Source organism: Aspergillus pseudonomiae (genome assembly GCF_009193645.1).
Source record: "Aspergillus pseudonomiae strain CBS 119388 unplaced genomic scaffold BDV37scaffold_24, whole genome shotgun sequence".
In the NCBI taxonomy this organism is placed as follows: Eukaryota; Fungi; Ascomycota; class Eurotiomycetes; order Eurotiales; family Aspergillaceae; genus Aspergillus; species Aspergillus pseudonomiae.
Genome location: NW_022476016.1, coordinates 41,589 through 61,589, shown reverse-complemented (window position 1 = coordinate 61,589; position 20,001 = coordinate 41,589). Strand labels below are relative to the sequence as shown.

The 20,001-nt window shown below is 47.6% G+C and overlaps 5 protein-coding genes across 5 annotated transcripts; 2 read left to right on the top strand and 3 right to left on the bottom strand.

Moving 5' to 3' along the window:
- Positions 1-326: 326 nt before the first annotated feature.
- On the top strand, positions 327-1,042 carry BDV37DRAFT_94555 (uncharacterized protein). The gene has a single exon (XM_032091472.1). It carries the CDS (start codon positions 509-511, stop codon positions 980-982), a length of 474 nt encoding a protein of 157 aa, XP_031942574.1. The 5' UTR covers positions 327-508; the 3' UTR covers positions 983-1,042.
- Positions 877-8,566, bottom strand: BDV37DRAFT_245308 (glutamate synthase (NADH)). Its single transcript, XM_032081640.1, has 4 exons — positions 7,995-8,566; positions 7,873-7,913; positions 4,463-7,808; positions 877-4,404 (listed from the first exon to the last, which is right to left on the bottom strand). The coding sequence occupies exons 1-4, from the start codon at positions 8,168-8,170 to the stop codon at positions 1,593-1,595; spliced, it is 6,375 nt and encodes a 2,124-aa protein (XP_031942572.1). The 5' UTR covers positions 8,171-8,566; the 3' UTR covers positions 877-1,592.
- Positions 1,042-1,499, bottom strand: BDV37DRAFT_94520 (uncharacterized protein). Its single transcript, XM_032091471.1, has one exon. The coding sequence runs from the start codon at positions 1,405-1,407 to the stop codon at positions 1,102-1,104; it is 306 nt and encodes a 101-aa protein (XP_031942573.1). The 5' UTR covers positions 1,408-1,499; the 3' UTR covers positions 1,042-1,101.
- A 5,773-nt stretch (positions 8,567-14,339) lies between the features above and the next one.
- Positions 14,340-15,317, top strand: BDV37DRAFT_281923 (uncharacterized protein; the record flags this gene model as incomplete). The annotated part of the gene is made up of 1 exon (XM_032086919.1): positions 14,340-15,317. One exon carries the CDS (start codon positions 14,340-14,342, stop codon positions 15,315-15,317), a length of 978 nt encoding a protein of 325 aa, XP_031942571.1.
- A 2,859-nt stretch (positions 15,318-18,176) lies between these two features.
- On the bottom strand, positions 18,177-18,689 carry BDV37DRAFT_281922 (histone H2A.Z-specific chaperone CHZ1; the record flags this gene model as incomplete). The annotated part of the gene is made up of 3 exons (XM_032086918.1): positions 18,177-18,370; positions 18,456-18,462; positions 18,528-18,689. 3 exons carry the CDS (start codon positions 18,687-18,689, stop codon positions 18,177-18,179), a joined length of 363 nt encoding a protein of 120 aa, XP_031942570.1.
- Positions 18,690-20,001: the final 1,312 nt, after the last annotated feature.

Here is a 20,001-nt window from a genome sequence, read left to right as displayed (position 1 = left end):
ATCAAGTATAAGACAGGGCCTAGTAGTGAGGATGTCTGGGATCTTCGGACAGAGCCAGTTCGGAATGCGTTTGAAGGGGATTTCGCTGCCCTAGAGAAGGAGATGCAAGCAGAGGAAGAAGCACAGGGGGCTGGCGTCGCTTAGGTTCGCTGATGCTTCTTTGTTTGCCTGCAAACTCTTGTTTATCGGTGTATGTAGATTGAATTCTGGATACCTGTCCCCTGCGCCTCATGGGACTCTGTATAGTGTTCATTGTTTTAATGCCATGTCAAGCAGCAGTCATAGACCTGGATGATGGAATTTTCCCTTGAGAATTGAGAATCTATTGTATAATATGAGAAACAGAAGTTAATGCCTAGTGTCTTTATCGATAACACGTCCTTTCATCCTTTGTCCATGCTCACTAGGTTGTATCATATAAAAGCGAGGAGAGTCAGAAGTCAAAGTGGCAGAACTAAGCCTACAGATCCCCGCATGGTCTCTAGAAGCTTTTCGCTTTGTCCGTCTGATGGATTCACGAATATACCACGCTATACATTCCTTTCTATTCCACCGTGCTTATCGCACAAAGTCACGTCGACATGGACAGTCGAATGCGCGACCAACCCCACTACTACCACCCGCAGATCAGGCTCATAACCATATTCGAAGGCATAGATTACGAAAACGCGTCCATTGGGGTGCGGTGGTGCAACTCCCTGACCGTCCCAGGAAGGGGTACTATCCAACCGATTTCGACGATAGAGCATCACACCGCAAATCCATTCTCAAGCCCCAGACATCATTGGACCGATCGATGTACTACAAAAATTTATGGGCAATGATCGAGCTGGCTGATCAGCGGTTGGAATATCCCCACGATTGTATGAGGGCGGCTGATGACGAGGCTGGCTTGGAATGGATCATAAAGGTCGACGACGAGTTCATGGGTCGAGAGGCAAATCGAAGGGCAAGAGTATCTGCAGATAAGACCTGGAGGTGAAGATACAAGACCCTGTAGAATCACCCCGTGGTAGATGAGATTAGCCTCTAAATGATAGGCACATTTTGCAGTCTGTTCTCCCGTGCAGATATTATTCTTCATTTGGTGCATTACAAAATCTACCAGCAAGGCAAGTCGCCATGTAATGTATCAATCCCAACGATGTATGTCACCAAATTTCCACTATATTGCTTAAGAAGTAGATATGTACAGCAAATCATAGAAAAGATACTCTGAATAGCAAACGCTCCGACCCCATTTTTGCATACCAGTTTTATGGTAAAGACCGCTGCAACAAAACGTAAAGGAGCACAGTCGCAAAGCGGGAGAAATAGCAGGAACCAAAACGGTACAGGCTTGAATGAACAAAACAACAAAGCACTTAGTAAACCTCTCCGGGAGTGTTGCGCCATTGTTGCTGACATGTCAATGTAACTGCAGTCGTGGCTGTTGATCAATCGCCATGATACAGATTTTCAGCCAACATGTATTCAGCTGGTTAGGAAAACTTTTTGATCATATCACAATAATCTACAGTCGTTTAATCATGAGCCATACCACCATGGCTAGAACATGTCCAGCTCTGAGAATCTGAAGCTCTCAGAGAAAATCATGCGGAAACAGCTTGTTCGGTAGACTGTCGAACCGCATCAATAGCCGGCCTACGAACAATGCCGCCAGTGACAGGAAGCTGAGAGCTAATGTCCATAAGATGAGTGTCGACTTCGCGGGCACACTGACGACCCTCATTGATACCCCAGACAATGAGAGATTGTCCGCGACGGCAATCGCCAGCAGCAAAAACACCAGGGACGTTAGAGGAATATTGACCGGGGGGTGTCTTGACATTCTTGCGAGCATCACGTTCTATCTCATCACCCAGAAGGCGGTCTTCAGGCCCAAGGAATCCCATGGACAGCAAGACAAGGTCTGCAGGGAAGAACTGTTCACTGCCCTCAACTGTCTTCATATCCCAACCCCCAGAAGCGCTCTTAGTCCACTCAACACGAACGGTGTTGATACCTTTGACATGGCCGTTACCGTCGTCGACAAACTCCGTGGACATGACACAGAACTCACGAGGATCCTTGCCCATGTGGGTCTTGACTTCAGAGTGACCGTAATCAACACGGTAGATGCGCGGCCATTGGGGCCATGGGTTGTCGCGAGCACGTTCTGGAGGCGGCTGGGGAAGTAGCTCGAAGTTGGTAACAGACTTGGCACCGTGACGAACAGAGGTACCAATGCAATCATTTCCAGTATCACCACCTCCAATGACAACAACGTGCTTATTCTTGGCGGAGATATATGCGCCATCGGCGAGGTTAGAGTCAAGAAGCGACTTGGTATTGCGGTGCAAGAATTGCATGGCAAAATGTACACCTTCCAGCTCTCGGCCGGGGACCTTGAGATCCCGAGCCACTGTGGCACCAGTAGCGATGATAACAGCATCATTCGTCTTACGCAGGGAGTCCAAAGACACTTCTTCGTCAGGGCCAACAGCAGTGTTGGGCACAAATCTGACGCCCTCGGCAGCCATCAGATCGACGCGGCGTTGCACGACCTTCTTGTCGAGCTTCATATTGGGGATACCATACATAAGAAGACCGCCAATACGGTCAGCACGTTCGTATACGGTAACGCTGTGGCCAGCGCGGTTTAGCTGGTCCGCAGCTGCGAGGCCAGCTGGGCCGGAGCCAATGATGGCAACCGTCTTACCGGTACGGATCTTAGGAGGACGAGGTACCATCCAGCCCATCTCGAAACCACGGTCAATGATGGCACATTCGATAGACTTGATCCCAACAGGGTCTTCATTGATCCCTAGAACGCAAGCACCTTCACAAGGGGCGGGGCAAACACGGCCAGTGAACTCGGGGAAGTTGTTGGTCATGAGCAAGCGGTTAAGGGCATCCTGCCACTGGTTTTGGAAAACAAGCTCGTTCCACTTGGGAATGATGTTAGAGATGGGGCAGCCAGTGTCAGACTGGCAGAAGGGAACACCGCAGTCCATACAACGGGCAGATTGATACTTGAGCTCATCCTCAGTTAGACGACTAGAAAGCTCGGCCCAATCCCGTGTACGAGTACCAGGGTTCCGATATTTCTCACTGCGCCTGTTATACTTCATGAAGCCCCTCGTCTTGTCAAGGATGAGTGCTGACCGCTTCTTCTCGGTCTTTGAATCGCTCACGCTATCCTCAATGTCAAGCATTTCAGCTTTCTTGGTCTCGCCCGCCCTGGGCTTCTCAACGTTGGAAGGTGCGCTAGGAAGCTGGGGCACAGTAAACTCAGCCTTCTTAGCAGCTTCGGCCTTGGCAGCTTCCTCCTCCATCACTCGCTTGTAATCGGTAGGTAGAACCTTGACAAAGTGAGGAAGAGCACGGGTAAAGTCCAGTAGGATGCGAGCAGCCAGTTCCGACCCAGTGTAGTGGTGATGGTCCTCAATTAGACCGCGTACAAAGGCAATTTCGGCGGGATCTTCCAGACCGGAGACCTCCACCATCTCCATATTTACTTTTGAGTGGAAGTCCTGGTCCATATCGAGAACGTAAGCAATACCACCGGACATACCAGCAGCAAAGTTACGACCAATTGAGCCAAGAATGAGAACACGACCTCCGGTCATATATTCACATCCGTGGTCACCAACGCCCTCAACGACTGCAGTAGCACCTGAGTTACGGACAGCAAATCGCTCAGCGGCCACACCACGGAAGAAGCAAGTACCCCTGGTAGCACCATAGAGGCAAGTGTTACCCACGATGATGTTCTCCTCTGCTTTGAAGGCAGCACCACGGGGAGGGTAGATTATGAGACGGCCTCCTGATAGGCCCTTGCCAATATAGTCGTTGGCGTCACCCTCAAGCTCAAGAGTGATACCCGGAGCGAGGTAAGCGCCAAACGACTGACCAGCAGAGCCCTTGATGTTGGCGTGGATTGTATCCTGTGGAAGACCTTCGTTACCAAAGCGGCGACTGACCTGGTAAGACAGTGTAGCGCCCAGTGCACGATCAGTATTAACTATATCACACTCAATCCTGCAGGGAAGACCCTTCTCAAGTGCAAGCTCAGACTCTGCAATCAGCTTATTATCGAGACGAATGTGCAGACGATGGTCCTGCTTGCGGACATTGTATGTAGCAACCCCGGGGCGCAAGGAATGAGCAGGAGTCAGAATGAGAGAAAGGTCTATCCTCTCCTGCTTAGCAGTCCGGATGTCATCCCTGGTCTTGAGTAGCTCAGCTCGCCCAACCATTTCATTCACGGTACGAATACCTAATTTGGCCATGATAGCGCGCATCTCATTGGCAACATAGTAGAAAAAGTTGATAACATGCTCCGGGGTGCCTGAGAACTTTTTCCTCAGTTCAGGGTCCTGAGTAGCAATGCCGACGGGGCAAGTATTCAGGTGACATTTTCTAAACAACTGTCAGTGAAACAAATATAACTAATATAGGCTTTACCAGTAATACAAACCTCATCATAATGCATCCCATAGCGATCAAGGGAGTTGTGGCGAAGCCGAACTCTTCGGCTCCGAGGAGACAAGCGATAGCAATATCGCGGCCAGTGCGGAGTTGACCATCAGTCTGCACAACCACACGACCCCGGAGGTCATTGAGAACAAGAGTTTGGTGAGTCTCGGCAAGACCCAGTTCCCAAGGAAGACCGGCATACTTGATACCAGTCCAACGAGAAGCACCAGTACCACCATCGTGACCAGAGATCAGAATATGATCGGCTTTGGCTTTGGCAACACCAGAGGCAACAATACCAACACCGACTTCCGACACGAGCTTAACGGAAACACGTGCACGAGGGTTCGAACATTTGAGGTCGTAAATGAGCTGCTTGAGGTCTTCAATTGAATATATATCGTGGTGGGGGGGCGGCGATATCAGACCGACGCCAGGAGTGGAATAACGGGTGTGAGCAATAGGGCCAACAACTTTATGACCAGGAAGCTCACCACCTTCGCCTGGTTTAGCACCTTGGGCCATTTTGATCTGCAGTTCATCAGCATCGGCTAGATAATGAGATGTCACACCGAAACGGCCGGAAGCGATCTGCTTGATTGCAGACCGCATGGTATCCCCATTCTCCATTCTCTTGCTTCGCTCGGGATCTTCACCTCCTTCTCCAGTGTTTGATTTGCCCCCAAGACGGTTCATAGCAATAGCTAAGGTAGAGTGAGACTCCATGGAAATGGATCCATAGGACATTGCACCTGTCACAAATCGACGGACGATTTCAGTCCAAGGCTCAACTTGATCGATGGGGATAGGAGTGCGCTGCTCAAAATCAAAGTCGAGCATACCACGGAGAGTACAGTTCTTGATCTGCTCATGCTCCGCTTTTGCGTAGGCTTCGTACGACTTGTCGTTCTTGGTACGCACTGCATCTTGCATATTGGCGATGCTGACCGGGTCGTTCACATGCTCTTCACCTCCATCACGCCAGTGATATTCGCCAGACTCAGGAAGTCCAGGGATCTCAATAACTGAACGTGAGGGGTAACCGCGTTCATGTAAGGCAAATGCATCCTGAGCAATCAGCTCGAACGTTAAGCCACGAATGCGGCTGGCGGTTCCCGCGAAGCATCGGTCAATGACAGTATCGTCAATACCAAGTGCCTCAAAGATCTGTGCGCCCTTGTACGACTGCAGCGTAGAGATACCCATCTTGCTCATGACTTTTAGGATACCTCCATCACACGATGCTTTATAATTTTCGATAACTTTGTCGTCTGGCAGTTGCTTGCGGATCAGCTTCTCGCGATTCATCTTGAGGATGCACTCCATAGCCAGGTATGGATTGATGGCGTCGGCACCATAACCAACCAGAACACACATGTGGTGGACTTCCCGAGCCTCAGCAGTTTCGACAACCAGGGCTGCAAGAGACCTCCACTTGTTACGAACCAAATGATGATGTACAAGACCAGTGGCTAGAAGAGCAGACACGGAAACTCTGTCTGCCGAAGTAGCACGGTCAGAAAGCACAAGAACCTTGTCCCCATTCTGAATTGCCTCAGTAGCAGCATCACAAATGGCATCAAGTGCCTCTAGATATCCCGGAACGCCCTTCTTCTTCTCGAAGGTAATGTCAATCGTCCGTACGGTCCAATCATTGTGTGCTCTGTTAATATTCTTCAGGGCATTGAACTCGGGAATGCTCAAGATGGGAGAAGGAAGGAGGAGGCGGCGGCATTGCGAGGCATCCATCTCTAGAAGATTACCCTGGGGACCGACGTAACACTCAAGAGACATAACCACAGCCTCTCGGATAGGGTCTATGGGTGGATTTGTGACTTGCGCAAAAAGCTGGCGGAAATACTCGTATAGAAGACGTGGCTGTTGGGCAATGCAAGCTAACGGAGCATCATTCCCCATCGAACCCAATGCCTCCTTGGAGTCAGCCGCCATGGGACCAAGCAGCAGGCTGACCTGCTCAAAGGAGTATCCGAAAGCTTTGAGGCGGGGGTCGTTCTGGACAGTGGTGTCATCAATTGTGTAACTAAGATCGACATTGCGTTGGAGCAACTTCTCATTGATGGCGGGCAGCTTCAAAAGCTCTTTTTCTAACCATGCGGCGAAGTCTTGGCGATGAGAGACAGTATATTTGAGCTCGGAGTCATCAATGATTCGACCAGCCACGGTGTCAACCAGTAGCATCTTTCCAGGTTGCAAGCGGCCCTTCTGGACCACACGCTCCGGATCAATATCGACGGCACCGACCTCGGACGCGCAAATGATACGATCATCGTCCATGACGTAGAAACGGCAGGGACGCAAACCATTGCGGTCAAGATTTGCGCCACAGTATCGACCATCAGAGAACGTGAAGAGAGCGGGCCCGTCCCAAGGCTCCATCTGACAGGCGGCCCACTCGTAAAAAGCAGCCTTTGCAGGATCTACAGCTGGGTTACCCTGCCATGCTTCGGGGATCATGAGCATGACTGCTTCTGGCAAGGAGAGAACACCATTAATCATCAACAACTCCAGGACATTATCAAAAGCGGCAGAATCAGAGCCGCCGTCCTCTACTACCGGGTACAGCGAGTCCAGTTCCTCGCCAAAGATGTCTGATTTCAGCACACCTTCTCTAGCCCGCATCCAGTTCTTGTTTCCTCGAAGAGTGTTAATCTCGCCGTTGTGTGCAGCCCACCGTAAAGGCTGAGCACGATCCCAAGAGGGGAATGTGTTGGTAGAGAAACGAGAATGGACAAGAGCAAAATGGCCTTCATAGTCCACATTGACCAAGTCATGGTAGTACTGATATACTTGAACAGGGGCGAGTTGACCCTTGTAAACGATATTTCTGTTGCTGAGAGAGCACAGATAGAACCAGTTGGCGAGACCAAGAACATGTGTAGCACGTTTCCGAAGAACGTACAGTTGCCGTTCGAATGTTCTTTCATCGAATAATTCTGGGTCCGTAATCTCGGGCTTATTACCGTCACCATAGGCCGACTTCAGCACCAAAAAGGGTTGCATTATAACGGGCTCTCGAGAGAGGGCAGCAGGACCCAGAATGGTAGAATCATGAGGAACCTCACGCCACCCCAGCACGCGTAGTCCTAAGGATGTTGCAAGTTCCTCAAATGTAGTCGTGGAATCCTTGAGTGTCTCTTGATCCGGCTTGAAGAAAAGGTTGCCGACCGCGTACTGCCCAAGAGGAGGAAGATCAACCCCGACCTCACGAGCAAAGTTCTTAATGAAAAATTTATGAGGGATGCTCGTCATCACACCAGCACCATCACCATCCCGAGCATCTGAGCCAACAGCTCCTCGATGCGTCATATTGCAGAGGAGATTGCGAGCTGTATACGATGGCAATCTACATTAGCAGGTCGAGGGTTATATAATCTCCAATGGAGTCCTTACCATCGCTGACGATCTTGTGGCTGGGCTTGCCTTTAATATGGCTGCAAAGGAGTAGGGGTCCATATTAGCAACGGTCACTCAAGGAATTCTGGCTCCTTGAGACAGTGAATTGAAAAACTTACGCAGTAAAGCCTACTCCGCAAGCATCCTTTTCATATTCAGGGTCATAAAGACCTTGCCTCTCGGGCAAAGTATTAGCCCAGCCATATCCTTGCTTTGGCTGGTACTTCGAATACTCGTTGGGCTTCTGTTCGTCAATTATATTTTGGCCATAGATATCTTCCAAGTTCAGACCCATTCTTCCGCCGGTGGCCGACAGAGAATGGAATGGCAAAACTACGGGGTGTATGGAGTGTCTCCGGAGAAGAGCGCCACGGACGAAGTCAAGGCGGGGTGGTGAAGCGTATAGATGTGTAGTGGCTTTACGTCGTCACAGTATATTTAGGTTAACAGCGCGGGTAAATAAGGAACGGGGGCCTCTGTCTGTGACCCAACGTTTGGCTTGAGTATTAATGGAAGCAGGAATAGAGTGAGAAGAGGTAGGAAGAAAGAAGCAAGAAAGTGGGAGGGGGGGTATACTAGTAGGGGAATGGTAGGTGGGATAGTAGAGCGGGAAGCAGAGGTCCGGAGAATTCAATTCACCTTGACTCTCCGATACAGACAAGGTACAGTATGTATTTTATCGGGGATGAACGGATATTACTGACAGAAAATGACAGGGTTTCAACTGGAAAACAAGTGTACAGTGAACTAATAGGATAGAAATCCGCAGCTGTGGGGGTTGGGGGTAGGCCGTGGCAAATTGCAGCTCTTTCTTCCACCTGAGAGCGCAGCTCTACTAGTGTACCTAGGTAGTAGGCAGCTCGAAAAAGAAAAACAGCTAATCATTAAGATCTAGAGAATGGTAAAATAAACTAATCCGTCTTTGCTCCCACCCCCCTGTCCCTACTTGAAACAACGAGAGAGGGGGGGGAACCGGAGGCGAAAGGTCAATTCGAGTTCTATTATTCCTACGGATTGTTACATACATTTCTCTTCAATTCCGCATCGGGCGAGACCAACTCTTGCGTAGCATCCACGGGAAGAGAGCGTTTTCGGCGCCTTCCGTCCTTGGTTGAAAGGGGCACCACGGCGTGGGAGGCACAGAGTCGATATTAAAGCATCAATGGTGTTGATATCTGCATTATATTTTATTATTTTGCCCCTTCCTCCAACGTATACCAATTTAGGAGTATTTAGACTTCTGAGCCCGGTTAAGGAGGAAATGTTTTTTTTTTTAGTCCGCCAGTGCCATACAATAGGTACGAGATTAGTAGTACGTACTTACTTCGTACAGTCTTGCTATGAAAGCGGGAATGGAAGGTAAGGTACTAGTAGGTACCCGACCTACTTTGCAATGCAATCCATAAACCGAGGATGCACGAAGGGAAAGATAAGACAGCCACGACCAATAAGAATCCCGATATTTCAACCTTTCAACCAAGAAGATTAGGTTTCGACTACGTCAAGATCCAGCCTGGTGGAGCTCTGAGCTAATTTAAAAATTAAAGGAATGGCTGCGTTGGCGCTAGTGGGAAACGATTTACACTGCCCAGTCGTTTACGCTGGTCGGTACCACCTGGTAATTTTCCCATCTGATCCACACGGTCCTGCTACTACGAACGCTTTCCACATTCCAACGGAGTATAGGTCGTAGAAATTAGTCCTGTACCCTATTACCATACGTAGTAGACAGGCAGATTCCTCAATTGGATCCAAGCCACCTTATTTATTTATTGAATATAATAAAATAAAGTAAGTTAATAGAACTGCTCCTCCAACTCGTTACTCCGCGTCCAATCCCCTTATTTTATATCTAGTGTACAAAGTCATGCCGGAAGCAAATACGGCGCATGTCTTGAGCTTTTAATTCGGGGATAAGGTTCTGGAGGACCTGGAAATCAAGTTCAACATGGGATTAACACCTAAATTCATAAATGGATCATCGTGCTGATTCAGGACGCCGAGGTTGGATAATAGTAAGCCAACCCATGCTCTCATGAATTACAGGAGGTAGTACTTGGATCCAAATGAAGCATACAGGCTTGCACACCCTCAGAAAATAATCCTAGTGAAGTCAATATATAGTTAACAGGTACATCCTCCTCACACCCCTATTCCCCTCATTCCTTTCTTTCTCTCTCTCTCTCTCTCTCTCTCTCTCTGCCAAAAAGGGAGGGTGACTGATGTATGTGTTTTGAAAATACCTTTCCCTTTCCCCCTCTCCATCAATTCTTTCGAAGCTGATGCCATTGTAGATAATCCTATCACTGACTTGGTCGCTGGGAAGTCGGGGAAAATTAAAGTACTGGCCGAACGGAGTCGATGTTCTGTACTCCGTATCCATTTCTACTTCCACATGATTTCACTTGTTCCAGTCCTTTTGCCCTTTCTCCCTAGTAGTATGGGTTGAACCGATTGGATGAATGTTGCCTAAGTGGGGCAATGCTAGTACTCCGGTACTAGGGCCCATGGGTGCAGGCTTGGGGTGCTTATCATGCCCCGGGGCCGGGTGGACGGGTGGACGCTACCCCAAGCAGTTGTTGTGGGAATGTCTAGATGTACTCTTCTAAGATGAATAGCCATTCCCGACTGGGCGAAAATAGTAGCCCTTGGACAAGAATGTTTGGCAGGTACCGAGAATTGCATTGAATCAACGAGGAGATGAAACGCCAAGGTCATAAAGTGCGCGAAAGGAAGGAAAGGATAAAAATAAAGCAGGCAAAAAGTGGGTGCTGTAGTACAAGAGAAGAACTATGTACTCTGCCAGATGAACCGCCCTATAGTTCGCTACCTATTCAGATGAACATGACACCACGAGGTATTGACTTACGCCTTAGGCAAAATATTTCCTATCAGGATGATATCAGCTTTGCTATAGCCGTCTTGATCTCTGGCGAACATTAGATTAGAGTGCACAGGCGGCCTACAATTGAGGCCATCAAACCATGCAACCAACATGTGCACTGAGCAACGGATGATTGTTTTTTTTTTTTGAGTGGAAGACCCCCAAATCCCTGTCTCAATACCGAAGGTACCCTGGCTGTCGCACTAAAAGTTGCATACCCCACACTACCTCAGGTGCAGGCTGTTTGGTACTTGGAAGATCACTAGTACCGTAACCCGACGTTCCATTTTACAAGCGCATACTCAATATGTATTATTGGCGAACGTCGGGTGGGTAAAATTACTGGCACGGAGCAATACCACATGCGGTCCGCCCAGATGCATTTCTACTAGAGCCTTGTCAGCAATAGCCTTCCGACAGCGGCCAAGCGAGCTTTTCCTCTACCATACAGAGTACTGCTTTCTTCCCCCGCCCTCCTCCTCCAACAAATTGGCCCTTCTCCCGGGAGTTCTTCCCCATCCTCACCTGACGGCCGCTCAGTCATACACTTTACCCAGCCGATTTCGGGGGCCTGGGGGGTGGTGGGCATTCACAGATATAGCCGGTGGGAGTTTCGACCAGGTCATTTCCTCAGGTCATCAACACCCTTATCAGACGAACTGCTTAAATCTTCCAATGCTTACTCGATACCATATCTCTATTTCTCCGTTCCCGAAAAAAAGCCTTCTATGACTTCTTTCTGACCATTTCTCTTAACCCCCCCCATGATCTTAGGATTTCCCGGGGGATATCCACCCCCATGACATTCATTGATTGAACCCGACCAATGAGCACGTGTGAATTAACCAGCACCTCCGGAAATACTACTACCTAGGTACTATTAGTACTGTAGTCCATACTATGGATCATGGATGAGCACATGGACTCGGGATCAATAGTCCTTATCCCTCTTCGGATTTACGCCCGTGGGCGTTTCCCTTAATCCCGGGCAGTCCCAGTAAAAGCTAAATGCAGATATCTACAATGAGGATAGTGATGATAATGATAATAATAATAATAATGAAAACTACGGAGAAGTGCTTCCACTTGATGAAGATAGACCTTGACTACCAGCACCTTCGATATTAATTCCCTCCAATGCCTTGGTCATGTACTCTTCCTCTCTTGAAAATTAACTCCCGGACACGGCACTTGTCCATCCCTATGGGTGAAGGGAGTCCCGGCCAGAGGTTGATTACGCCTGAGAGAGGGGCAGCGAAGGTTTGACTACCAATTCTCCTGCTGGTGTATTCGCGCTCTTCTGTTATCAACTAATCAAATGCATCCCTAAAGGGGGATAATGATCCTTGCTGTGCCATGACCGAACCAGGCGAACTAACACCGAAACTAAATCCTTTACGATGAAGGGTAGCGGGAAATGATTGAGGGTGACTCAGAGCTACTCCGTAAAGAAAGTTCGCTAATGGTGCAGGTCGTTTTCGGGGGGCATGTACAGAGTAGACTCTGTCACATTGTGTATTCGCAAAAGCCTCCATCTTCCCTCCTCCCTTTCAAGGCCATGGGTGTCACATGATCGGCGGAGATGCCAATGTTTCCGGATCCCGTTTTCTCCCGATGCTTCCTGATCAGTCTTGTCCGCTTTGGGCTCACCGAGCATGAGCCAGTCGACGGAGCGGAAAGCTGCAAGGCATCGGGATAACCCGGAATACTGCTTGAAACGGCCGAATACCAAGTCTGAGATGTTCTCGCAGTTGCTTACGCCCAAATAAATTACAGTGCCAATTATCTTGGGGAATTATTTACTATTTCGTGCTGTAGAAGTTCAAAATGATCTGTCTTTCCTTTGGTGTGAGCGGATGAGTTACGTAGTGCAGGACGGAGCACTCCGTGCCGTTATTGCTACGTACTTTCTCGTTGAAGCGACGCGGAGACTGATTTGGGATCCTAAGATCGTTGCAAGTACGTATAGGTAGAAGCCCCCGAGTGCATTGCCTGATCCACTTCGGCATCTCTCTCTTCCTATATTGTTTCTTCCCAAGATTTCGCATGACTGACGACGTTGCTATGGTCTGATCCTATGTCGCCGCTTGACACGGTATGGAATGGAATCTCTTACTGTGCCTTTTTATAGAAGCCTTGACGGAATGTCTACGGAGTACAGGCTTCTGCTTTACCAGCTCTCAGGCTCACTAGTACTTCCTGCTTTTTTCTTACATCTTTTTGTCAATTAGTCTTGGACTAACACAACATCCATAGAGCAAACTTCTGTGTATTCTATTGAAACTTCGCCCTAGAATCTCAGCGTACTTTGTTTACTGTACCTAGGTACTAGTAGTGAGCGTACTTAAAGTTTTCGTTGATAGGCATCAGAGACACCATTGAAGATTTCTCTGCTTTCTACCAGCGAAATATTCGCATCTCAACTCCCATTGTCAGAACTGAGGAGTACTTCTTCTTTCTAGCGCTAGAACTTCAAGACATTTACGTCGCGGATATCATAGGCACGTTAGATTTACAGTGGCGCATTGGTGGAGCCACATATTTGGGGTAGATATGTTATAGCTATAGCTATAATGCTTGGGTGTGCTTTTGTTATCAACCTCTCCATGAGTCGCAATCTGATGGACTTGCATGAACTAAGTGTGGTGACTACCTTCAGATTATCAGCGGTACTTTTCCGGCCATCCATGACTACCAGATTCCTCCCCATGTAGGGTTTATGGGTAGTACATAGTCGTACGTATTGCTATCATTACAAGCTTTCAAATGTGAGAATAGTGAGGCAGCAAGCGGAGAAGGAATGAGAAAGAGATAATACCCTATAGGAAGTAAGGGACATCCTAGTGAACTAAATATACATATATATCTAAGATAATAAAGGAAGAAAAGAAGAAACAAAATTGAAAAAAGGATGGGTAAAACAAAGCGCTAAAGAAGAGGGTTACTTCACATAAGATCATGTTTGAGAGAACCAACCCAAGGCGGATTTAAGGTATAATGATCGACTTGATGGATTTCCCCACGTTGCCGCGGAGCTTAAGCTGGTCTAATTGTTTTCTCCGATCATTCCCCTCGTGACTACCGAATGGGATTCCCACCGCAAGTTCATTTTGAATTACCTTCAACACTCTTTAACACCGTTTCATCTTTTTTGGGGGGTTAAGAAATTGCATGGCTTGCGGTTCAGGTCAATTGATTTTGAACATCACAGGGAGAGGTGGCTCTTGAGAACAGTAATCGGCGCGCGTACAGAAGCAGCCGCGTATTCTGTTGCGCTGCATACGAAAGATCTAAGCGCAGTTACAATCTAGCGGAAAGAATAATATAAAACTTGGATAACAATAAAGAGCGTTGCAATTCAGGCGGTATATTGTCCGAGTCTGATCGCGGTTCAACCAGCCATGATGCTCTCCCTACCGCCCATCACACCCCGCGATGTACGTGACCTCCCCAAAACACATCTGGGGATAGCGGGATGTATAACTGACATATCTTTATTATATCCGCTAAGTCTCATGAACTCTGGTTCGGATTCTCCCAACCCTACCGTACCTCGTCCCAACACCGAACAAATGGAGAAATGCAAGGAAACCTCCGCCGCAATGCGAACAATCCCATGAATGGACGTCCGTTTGTCACCTCCTCCACTCCCGGTAATACCTTATCGTCATTAGTCCTCGAAGAGCGTGCGCTCCGTGCTCGCAAGAACAACATCGCCTCATTCGGTTACTCGTGGATCAAGCCTGCAGGATGCACCAAGACTATGCTGGGCATGAAAGAGGAAGAGGCGGAGAGGGAAGAAGCACTAGCTGCGGCAACTGCAGAGATGGCAGCGGCCGCTGCGGTAGCTGATGCTGAAGCGGAAGCTGCTGGGATAGATGGGCTCAATCCACAGCATGGTGATGGACAAGATGACACAGGAATGGAGAGGGACTTGGACGATGAAATTCCTGACGCAGATGCAGAGGGTCTCGTTGAGGAAGGAGAGGAGGGTCTGGATGAGGATGATGTTGTTGACGAGGAGGGGTACATGGAACGGGATCTGGACGATGATATCCCTGAGGCGTTCCCTGATGATGACGATGACGACGATCAAATCGATGATGATTTTGATAACCAGCCAGACCTGGATGATGATATTCCCAGTGCTGAAGACATGAGTGAGGAAGAAATGGGCCGCGATTTAGACGATGATATCCCTGAGGCTGCAGAGAACCAGTCCGAACAAGAAGATGAATGGCAACATACCGATACAGATGCCGAGTTGGATGACGAAGATGAGGCCAGTTTCTCACATGATCCATTTACGCAAAATCTCCGAGCCAGTACAACCAGCAGTCGTGGTCTACCTCCAACACCTGTTCGCGCTCAGGAGACAGAGGCCCAACGCCGATTCCTCCAGCGTTGGAGTGGCGGCGGCGATGTCATCGACACAAGCGGCATGATGATTGATGAAGATGATCTACGTGCATCTATTACTAGTCAAGGTAGTCGGCGAAGCTTTTTCAGCAGATTTCCCAGACGGCGAGCTGGGGGACCTAGGGATAGTTTTGACTAAGTCTAACTGATGGCTAGGTCAACGATCCTATATATTGACGAACCTATCTATACTTGGGCTATCTTTTAGGGTTGTATGGCGTACTGGATGCAGGCACAAGTCACAGATTGTAGGGTTGGTGTTCAATACAAGAAAATTTTGGCACTGGTGACGCCAAGCCGTGTTTGGAGTGTTTAATACCTTTGGCTGGCTTTCTATCGATAGACTATTCAGTAGACTTACCTGTTGCACTGTCGTTGCGGATGACTTGGGCATATTGAGCACCTTAAGAACAGTTACTCCCTTGGCTATATATCCAAGCACGTATCTTATTTAAGCCCTGGTACCCTTCAGGGACGTCTTTCGTAGACTGGCCAGTGCCTTATATGATCGAGAGTGAATACGGTGCTGCTCATCCAAGGCGGACAGTATACCTGATTCTATTGTAGAGACAGCCCCTGTTTTCATCTGTAGAAAATATTCATCCCACTCCGACAGGGAATTTGCAAATGAAAAGAGGATGGATTCCGTTAAAGTAGTATCCTTTTTATATCAGTCACCAAGTAGCTATTTTATATACATACAAAATAGTACATTAGAAAAAGACAGCCAGACTAGACAAAGCATATTAGCCTGAACTCCACGCATGCATTATCATGATAAAGGTAACGAATATGAGAGCCACCATCCCAGTACAAGAGATATAACTTGAAGCTGCTCGTAAAAAGTAAAGAAGAAAGAAGAAAAGAATGAAATGGAAGATCGAGGTCAAGATTCGACAGTCACAACATCACTGAGCACCATCCATCCTTGGCGGTCATAACGGAGAAGTATGCGAGAACCGAGAAAGAAAAAGATTTTTTGGGAGGGGAGGGGGGTGGATGTAGGGTGGACACACAGTCAAGAAGGCATGCTCGTTTGTCAATCATCAGATATATTAGCAAGGAATTCATTAGTAATTTATTCAGTTCGGATGGGTTCATGATCTTTGTCAGCGAGGCGAGGAGCATAAGTTGGGACAACAAATTATCAGAGTAATGATGCGTCAGTCGCCACAGAGGAGACAGGGTGAGTTGAGCATTCATGAGCCCTCGCAGAGAGCCATAACCGGACCGTTCAACTCATCCACACATAAGCAAAGAGTAGGAATACAGCCAGGAAGAAAGCCAGCCATACACGCCAGCCGACGCCTGTCCGCTCAGCCATCCGCAGCATGCGACTCATGTTGCCTCGTATACGAAGACGAGTGTTGTCAAATGTATCATTAAGTTCTGTAATGGTCGAAGTATCCCGAATTTCCTCGCCAATAGCAAGTGTAAGCTAGACTCAATATCAGCACCCAAATGTACGTACCCAACCAGATGAGGGGATAGGGAGACTACATCTTTCAGCATCTTAACTTTTGCGCTGATACCTTCTACCTCGGCATCATTCTGCGACTCTAGATGAGATAAAACTGCATCGGAGTAGTGGCCCCTGTTTCGGCATTAGGATTATGCTCCATTACGATCAATAGTTTCTCGTTGAAGCCTACTTCGCGTTTGGTGTCGCAGCCCTGTATCCACTTCCGACAGGGGTTTCATTAATCGACCCATTGCTGGTATATCCTCCATAGCCATAACCACCCACTCGGCCGGGCGACCTACTGACAGGTCTGGAATCGCCGCCATATGAATCAAAGAGGGAAGCCGATGCGCGAGGATCACGCTGGTGAAGGTTGGAGCGTGTGAATCTGAGGTTTTATGCCATAAATAGTTAGCCAAAGGAAATGAGGAGGATCACGATCAATTTACCGAGAAGCCATGACAGAAAGTGAGTAGACAAGTCCAACCCTGTTGCAAGAAATTTTAGGAGGCTGGTACCATGAATAGGGTATTTCCCAGATTCTAGTTGGCCAGCATCGCGTAGAGTGACACACCAAAGCTTTCGTTGTTGTTATCTGAATAAACCCGACCCCGTGGTTGAAGGCTGCTGCGGTCTGGTTGCGGCAATCAATAGACAAGTACGGAGTACGGAGTACCCCATTATTTCCTTGCCTTTTCTTGGATCGGGAGTGACGACGGGTTACCGTAAACAGAATAGCCTTCCTATTCGGGAAAGGTGCTCTCTGACCACTTCAACACTTTACAGACCACTAGTAGTACCAAGTTCAAAACATACCTACATCCTACGAGTACTGTTGGCACTACTAACTAGCGGTGATATTGTTGGAAAGTGTGATTGACTAAAATGCTATGTTGGTGAAAAGTAGGTTCTATTTATAATTCCATGCAACGATACAATGATCTACAACCGCTTCTCTATATAGTCAGTCGGCCATGGGTCTGCCCTAAACAAGGATTGAACTATGTTGTTTACTATAGGGTCAACCTCGCTATAGGAGTATGCCCTGTTATACCACAGCCTTTGCTCACCCCAGCAGAACACAATACTATGCCGTGTTTTGTCGAAACTAACCTATCTCGTATGAGGTGCTATTAGACCGGCATGAGCAGCCCAGGAGAACGTCTACCATGCAAACCGAAGGATATGCCTTTCACAGTCGCCCTCTGTGGTCGGTCCTGTGCACCTAAGGTCTGTAACCCAATCCTGTCGAAGAAACTGAGCATGATTGGTAAACACTCAAGCAAGTGATCCGTATAATAGAGGAGCCAAGACAGGGATAGTAGTCATTAGGTATCAATTGCTACATCCTGTCTTATATATGTTGCAGCCATTTGGAGAACGAAGCTTAAAAAAAGCGGGGGCGGGAAGAACACATTGTGGTTGACGTGACAGCTATCCGAGTCAGAACAGAAAATTTATCGAGACGCCAATAGACCGGCGCCGGTCACTACCCCTTTTTCCAAGAAGATTGTGTGAGCCGTAAGGCAATCTGATTTAATCTCGCATGTTGTTGTCATTATCTTCAAGTGTAAAGTCCTCATCATCTTCATCATCGTCACCCTCATCAACCTTGAGCTTTTCTGCGGCTTTCTGGAAGTCGATGATCTTGCCGCGTGTCCTTCGCTCGCCACGAATAATGTTGTCGGCTGAGATTGGCTCGAGTTTATCTTCGTCATCATCATCTTCTTCTGCATGGTAAGACAGGGTCAATATATGTTTCAATGTTAACGCAGGCGAAGCGGACTAAGCCTCGAGGAAAATTTCAGTTGTTACCTTCCATCTATGAAAGGAGAAACAGTCAGGTCGAGTGTCTTGATTTGAGTGTAGAGGGTCTCGTAGACTTACAATGTCTTCATTTTCACTCTCATCGCTTTCACCTTCGTCCATGCTCACATCCATCGAGGTAGAATCCTGCGTAGCCTTGTGCTTGCCTTTGTCCAACGCCGCGGTGTCAGGTGCGGTAGCGGCAGCAGCATTGCCCAGGGTGGTGGCTTGGTTATTGTCCATAATGGATAGTAAGATTGAGGTGCTTGTTCAGAGAGGATGACGAGGATATGGAGCTGATGCGTGGAGCAGATATAATGTAACCTGGTAAGAAGTGAATTAATGTTAAGATAGGGGAACACAACAAGGGGAGCTTTAAATAGTTGCAGCAATTGTTTGTAGTGCTCGAGTCGCAAGGGGAGCAGATTCACATTAACTTTCCCTGGAGCTAGTGATCGCTGATTGGCTATGAGGTTTGGGGATCAGCGGCGCTGCTCCCGTGACGACCTTTTCCTTTTTGGGAATGTCATAATAAACATGCTACTGAATTCGTACGATTTCCTGTCAAACTTGAAGGGTGGGGTGTTATAAAGTAAGTATACTAGAGTCAATCTGAGATTATCCGAAATTCTGAGTTGAAGCCAAGTAAAGAGGATGTCACAATACTGTTCAAGAGTCAATCACGTATTGATTCCTAAGGCAACTCCAGTAAGTAGACATGCAAGTCGCATGTCAGGATTGGGGTGTAGTGTACTCAAACTAGAGAGGGCAAGCGTGGTCGACGACCTATATATACTATCCGTCAATTAGAACACGTCGGGTAGTCGAATTACTTTATTGTTGTTCCAAATTAGGAATAGAGGCTTATAAGGAATTGAGACATATGAGAGGCAGAACATATCAAGTTGTCGCAATACTGAGATGGGATTTACGGTACTTAAATATTTGGGTGGCAGATAACCTGCAGTAGGAAGGACCTGTGAGGAATTAGGCCTATATATACGTTACTGAGTAGTGACTCTGTATGGAGATAGTGATTTGTTGCCACAGGGTTAGTCATCCACTTAAATGGATGCAATCGGCCAGCGATGACTTCATGTAAAACTTTCTGACCACTATTGAGAAAAGATGATGTATTGCAGTAGGAATATTCTGCACATGGGATTGATAGGAACAAGTGAATGTTATTCATCAACTCCACAGAATAGTTGATCCATGGAAACCTAAGGAATTTAACTGGTCATAATGACGGAAGGCATAAGAAACAGAAGATGCTGTATTGAATATCTACAGTACCAAAAAATAAATGACTGTGTAGGGATTATATATTTTGTAATTCATGAGAAAAAGGGGAAAAGAAAGAAATCAAGAGCACAACTAAAACGAGTGAATCATACCCTGTGTTCAGTGGTAGTCTTGGAATAAACGGGAGGGAAACGAAAGGAAAGAGTACAAACGAAAGAAGCAGTGTTCAGCTATTACGTCATCCACTACCCCCACCAAAGGGAGGAAACCAAAAAAAGGAAAACGAAGAAGAAAAAGAAAAAGAAAAAAA

Bases quoted from the DNA above. Each gene is read 5' to 3' on its own strand.
- BDV37DRAFT_94555 (XM_032091472.1), top strand. From the start codon at position 509: ATGGATTCACGAATATACCACGCTATACATTCCTTTCTATTCCACCGT.
- BDV37DRAFT_94520 (XM_032091471.1), bottom strand. From the start codon at position 1,407: ATGTCAGCAACAATGGCGCAACACTCCCGGAGAGGTTTACTAAGTGCT.
- BDV37DRAFT_245308 (XM_032081640.1), bottom strand. From the start codon at position 8,170: ATGGGTCTGAACTTGGAAGATATCTATGGCCAAAATATAATTGACGAA. The intron at 7,809-7,872 runs GTAAGGACTCCA...CATCGTATACAG, and splicing joins CCACAAGATCGTCAGCGATG to CTCGCAATCTCCTCTGCAAT. The intron at 4,405-4,462 runs GTTTGTATTACT...ACAGTTGTTTAG, and splicing joins ATGGGATGCATTATGATGAG to AAAATGTCACCTGAATACTT.